This window comes from Diabrotica undecimpunctata, chromosome 9, assembly GCF_040954645.1.
Source record: "Diabrotica undecimpunctata isolate CICGRU chromosome 9, icDiaUnde3, whole genome shotgun sequence".
NCBI lineage: Eukaryota > Metazoa > Arthropoda > Insecta > Coleoptera > Chrysomelidae > Diabrotica > Diabrotica undecimpunctata.
Window position 1 is genome coordinate 54,221,743 of NC_092811.1, and position 6,229 is coordinate 54,227,971.

Sequence of the window (6,229 nt, forward strand, 5' to 3'; positions counted from 1 at the left end):
AAAACAAAATCTCATCCTCGTTAACCATGGTAAAAATCATTGGCAAACGTGGGAGATTCGTGCCTATTCTACTTACCAGTGAAATAAAAGAAACAATTGATTTGATCATATCACAACGTGTACAATATGGAGTCCTTAGTGAAAATCCATGTTTTTGTCATTTCAAAAACAACAGGAAGTCACATGAAGGGACATGATTGTCTCAAAAAGTGGTGTGAAGAAGCAGACCTTAATGCACCGGATTTAGTGACCAGCACTAAACTAAGGAAATATGTAGCAACTGTGTGCCAAATATTCAATCTAAATGAAAATAAATACGATTGGCTAGCTCGCCACCTGGGTCATGATGTTCGCGTTCATAGGGAATTTTACCGTCTGCAAGAAAAAGCGGTCGAGCTTACAAAAGTAAGTCGCTTAATCCTAGCGGTGGACCAAGGTGAAGCTCACAAATTCGCAGGAAAGGCACTGAAGGATATAAATCTCACAGGTATTCGTAAGTTCTTAGTTGAAATTTTAGAACGCACTTAGTAAGTAACATCTTGTATTATATAGTTTTTTTTAAGATATGGATGGCATAGAAGACAAAGCGGCTGACTGCATAGAAGTAAATAATAGTGACGCTGAGGAAGATGAACAGAATGAAAATATTGCTTTGCCTAAAATAAGAGGTAATGACCGACACGTAACTATTTTATTAATTATAAAATCAAACAATATTTAGAACTGAAAATTTGGGTGATTTTTCAATGCGTTGATAACTAAAAGTCAAAATTCTTTACTGAACAGATTCAGTGAACAATATACTTCCCAAAATTCGTGCAGAATTTGAATTTATTATAAAACACAATTCTTTAGATTTTCCTTTTCTATTGAATCATCAAATTATTTTTCGAATCGCATATTAAACAAATAGCATCTACAGATTTGCCAGTTACGCGCAATGTTTTATCGATATTTTCCATGATAATTTTGCACAAAAATGGTTCTGCTTCATTGATGAAACATTAGAATTCTTTTTTTAATTATTAAGTGATTTTAGTAACGCATACGATTTAACCGTGCCGCATAGCAATTGAGGCGTTTATTTTAGAAACAACATAAGTCCAAAATTTACGAGAACGCGATTGTGGCATCATCATGTAAAAGACACTGAACTCTATCACCCCAACGATTCGTTTCTCCCAAAAACATCACATATCCCCCGATATGTGGCACTAAAATATCGGTATTTCCGTAGAAACGACATATGTCCTATTCGTTTTTTTTTTTAAACTACATAGGTCCATGTACTAATGTTGTTTTTAAAAGAAACTAGGTTGAGAGAACAGCCCACTGGTAAGTACCGAACGACTTCGGCACGCATTGCCGGCGAGTTCTCATTCTCATCGGTCTGTTCTCCCGAAGTAGAGTAGGCAGAGACTTGTCAAATTTAGTAGAAGTAGTTCAGCGCCAGCCGCTAGGGATGGGAATATCGGTTCCTGGTTTGTCGCATTACAATCGCGATCGCGACAAAATACCGCGATTTTGTAACCGACAAGAAGCGAAATTGAAAAGACCTGGAGTAGTTAACTCCTAACCGCACCAAATCGCCGATTACTGCGTCAGCACTGACGTTTTACGAAAAGGAACTGCGATCGATGACTGCGGCAATGATGTTAATATGTTATGGTTTAGGTATCAAATTACAATTACCAGTTTCCGAGGATTTTTTATTATTTGCAAATAATTTTTAAACAACACAGGGAAGGATCAAATAAATTTTAATACAAACTTAGTGTCGTAGTCGTAGTGACGGAAACTGGTGTTCAAGATGTTGGTCTATTCGACGAACAGCCATCTACTTTCAATCAAAATGAATCAGTTAGGCAGATTTCCAAAAAAATTAAAACTCAAACAACAGTTAACACATTTTTAAATAAGAAAATTGGAGTTTCTGCCAGAAAAAAAATTGACAAAGCACTATTAATGCTCTTTACACACGATTTTCAACCATTTTCCATAGTTGAAGATAATGGATTTCAAAAGTTTGTATCGGCCCTTAATCCATCATATCAGTTGCCGACAAGGAAAACTGTGACAAGCACCTTATTGCCAGCTAAGTATGAAGAAGTATATAACAACACCAAAGAAATAATTAAGAATGTTAAATCCGTTACACTGACAACTGATTGTTGGACTTCTTCCACAACAGATAATTATTTGGCAGTAACTGCTCATTTTCTTAGCTCTGATTTTGGAGTGAAACATGTTTTATTGGGATGTGAATTGTTTGGTCAGAATCATACAAGTATTAACTTGGCTACAGCTATAAAAAAAATTATAATTGAATGGAATTTAGAAAATTTTAATTTTTATTTAATTTTAATACTAATCTCAGATAACGCAGCAAATATTAAAAAAGCAATTAAAGAAAATCTGCGATTGAAACATTTTGGATGCTACGCACATACAGTAAACCTTGTAGCTCAAGATTCTCTAAAACGAACTTCGGGAGTTTTAGAAAAAGTTAAGACAATTATTAGTCATTTTAGAAGAAGCTCATCCGCGATGTCCACATTTTTTGAACCACAACAGCGTCTTAATATAAAACCCCCGAAGAAATTACTTCAAGACGTTGTTACACGCTGGAATTCAACCTTCCACATGGCTGAAAGGTTTACTAACCTGGAACAAGCAATTCGTACAACCATGGCCCTTATTGAACATGATTTACCCATAATTAGTGTAGAAGAATGGGATTTTTTAAAAGAACTTGTAATACTTAAACCTCTGGAGGATGTCACTAGGTTCATAAGTGGTGAAAATTATCTTACTGCATCATCTGTAATAATTTTGACTGCTGGAATGTTAGACTTATATAAAGAACTTCAAACTAGGGATTTTAGCAATGCATCCAAAGCTGTTGTGTCTTCCATTTTAGAAGGAATTAATTGTAGATTGGGTGATTTAGAAAACAGTCAGTCATTAATAATAAAAACCTTTTTGGACCCAAGGTACAAAAATCTTGCTTTTTCTTCTGACATGATAAAAGAACAAGTAAAAAAACTAATTCAGTCATTAGTGACAGCACATATTAAAAAGAAAGAACAAATAACAGAATCTGTAGACTCAAATGACACAGAGGTTAAAATGGACACAAACGATGCTGAACCTTCCATTTGGAGGAGTTTTGATAAAAAAATTTCTACACTTAAGCCATTACAATCGGCAAATTCGACAGCTATAATTGAAGTTCAACGTTATTTGGAAGAACCACCAATTCCAAGAAAGGAAGACCAATTAGTATGGTGGAGAAATAATGCACACAATTTTCCTCATCTTGGTGCTCTTGTAACAGAAAAGTTTATAGCGGTAGCTACATCGGTCCCGTGTGAGAGACTTTTTCAAAATCTGGCTTAATTCTGTCAGACCGCAGAACTCGACTAAGTAGCACAAAAGTAAAGCAGTTGTTGTTCTTAAATAGTAATAAAGACTAATATAATGTTATGTATATAGTTGTATTAGAATAAGAAGTCTTGTATGTAATTTAATTTAATTTTCCTGTTTTTACTTTTTAAATTTAATATTATTTCGCTACAGATTTAGTTAGGTACTTAATATTTTGTCGTGGTCGTCAACTTTAGGTGATACAATATTTGCTTTAAGTTAAATTAGTTAGTTTTATTTTATTTCATTTGGCAAACATAAATATTTACATGTGTACCCAGTTATTTCCTTTCCACTTCTACTCTAGTTTATCATAAAATAAAAATTATGGAGCCTTTCGTGGTACTGTACCATAACACAAAAATGCGTAGTGACGTCTATTTTCGGATACACCGTGTAGGTTCGTTCTATTACTCTTCGTTTTTTACTTGTTCCATGACAGGATAACTACGGTAACTGACAGCGACAAGGGCGACAGCAATACCTACAAAACACGACACATGACCGTTTAACTGTTTATCGGCTACAGTTGTAGGTTCCTCGATAACCGGTTCCTTGAAGTATTGGAAACGCGCCAGACGGTTACCCAAGAATCGCGGTTACTGAAATACCGACACATCCCTACCAGCCGCTGAACAGTACAGACGTGCGAGAAGCCGAGCGAAGACACCGCCTAGGAGCTGCAGCGACCGGGTCGAAGCCAGACTTATCAGTCTGACCGTGATTGTAAGCACGGTAAAGTGGAGACACGGCGTTTGCAGTGGCCAAGGCCAGCTAAGAGGCAAAAGCCTACGCTGCAACTAGGTTAGCCGGGGAGATTTGTTTTTTTAAATCAAATTTTCACGGAGGCCAAAATTGAAGCGTAGGCAAGTGAAGAAGCATACGGGCTTTTAGCCCGTCGGGATACTCCCTGTGTAACCGTTTGGGATGACACTGTGGGATACAGTTTTTTAGAAATCTATATCTGGCAGACACGGCCCCAAGGTCAGGGAGGTGAGAAACGCAATAGGATACCGCTCTAGTTCTGCCTAGAGCGTGAACAACCGTGTAAGAGGTCACTGGGTGGCACCCAGAAACTGTGCTGGCAACGGGCCAGACGGATGACAAAAAAGCCTTCTTTCAAATTAAGATATCCGTTCCCCAAAATGGATCGCTCTCGATCTCAGCCCCCAGTCCCACCCCATATGGTTACAGTGAGAGGAAACTCCACTGTAACATCTACGATGCACTACCCTCAATGAATGATGACAGCGCCAACTACGAAGTATTCAAGGATTTACCGATAGATGAAGAACCAGAAAACAACGAAGGGGAATTTAAACGCCCCAAGAATAAGAAAAAGAGGACAAAAGACAGAGTGGAGGGAAACCGCGAAGTAGAACCGATAACCACAGATGAAGATATCCCAAAAAGACAGACAAAAAAGGACCAGGCAAAGGAGTAGCGAGAACGAAAAGTCCGAGCTATTAACACTTAGGATGTTATTAAAGGAAAAAGATGCTTAAATAGCATCTTTAAGAAAGAAGATAGAAGAGCTCCAAGACACAATGGTAGCCTCTCAGAAGTCCATTATCGAACATATGGACAAAAAGTTCGATCAACTGAACCAAACAAATCCCGAAGAAAACCTGAAAACTCAGGAAAATAAAAAGTCAAAGACCACGGGAGCCATCACCAAAAATCCACAAACTGAAGCTACGGGAACAATCCCAAAAAAATCACAAACGGAAGAAAAACCAACAAAAGGAAGAAAAGAAGATTTCCCACCACTCACCCCCCGAAGCAACATCAGGAAGGTGAAGCAAAGGCGTCCTCCGTCTCCATCGCAGATGGACATTGAAGAAGCACCCAAGAAAACTTGGGTGAAACAACCTGTAATAAAATTACAGAGTGTTAGATACACGGGTGCAATACTAAGTATTGCACAGAAACCACAAGTAATCACAGCAAATAAGCTGTCGAGAAGTGGCAGGGAAACTCTCATCCAAGCCAAGAACCCTGAGGATTACCGAAAAATGGTAAAAATCATTGAAAAATTCAATGAAGAAAACCCAATACAATGGATTGCATTCTCTTTGGAAGAGGATATCAAACCAAGAATGGTTTTGAGAGGGTTATCTCCAACAACGAACACGACTGAGATGTTTGAAGCTATCAGGGACGAATATGAAATAGAAGTCGTGTCTATAAAGAACATGACGTCAAGGAAGAGCGACAAGAGACACTTACCAATGTTTGTCATGACGGTGGAGAGGGAGAACACCGAAAAGCTAAAAAGCATTACTAACCTGATGCATATGAAAATTAAAATCGAGGCAACGGGGCCCACTCAGTGCTTCAACTGCCAGGGATACCATCACGCGCAGAGAGCGTGTTTTAAAGCACCTCGCTGCGTAAAATGTGGTGAGGAACATTCCAGCAAAAGCTGCCAAATGCCTAAAGATCAAAAGGCAAAATGTGCAAACTGTCAAGGACAGCACCCAGCCAACTTCAGGTGATGCCCAAGATGCCCTACATGGGGGCGCCAACAGCAGCCCCAACAAGGACAAAAAGCAACGGCGCAAAGAAGGCCACAAATCACTCCCAGCGGCCCCTCATACGCCCAGGCAGCAAAAGCCCAAGAAAAGGAAAATACCATCCTTATCTCAAGGCAACACCAAGACGGCCTAGTTAACTCTGTGAAAGAGTTATTAACTAGAGTAGTCAACGAAGCGATAGCAGACATAAAGCTAGCACTGAACTAGTGCAAGCAAATAGGGGATACTTGAGGATAGGCTCCTGGAATCCAGGAGGCATAAGGACC

General features: G+C 38.7%; 1 protein-coding gene across 1 annotated transcript; it reads left to right on the top strand.

The window, feature by feature from the left end:
- The first annotated feature begins 5,255 nt into the window (after window positions 1-5,255).
- LOC140450784 (uncharacterized) lies at window positions 5,256-5,924 on the top strand. The gene has a single exon (XM_072544457.1). It carries the CDS (start codon window positions 5,256-5,258, stop codon window positions 5,922-5,924), a length of 669 nt encoding a protein of 222 aa, XP_072400558.1.
- The last annotated feature ends 305 nt before the right edge of the window (window positions 5,925-6,229 follow it).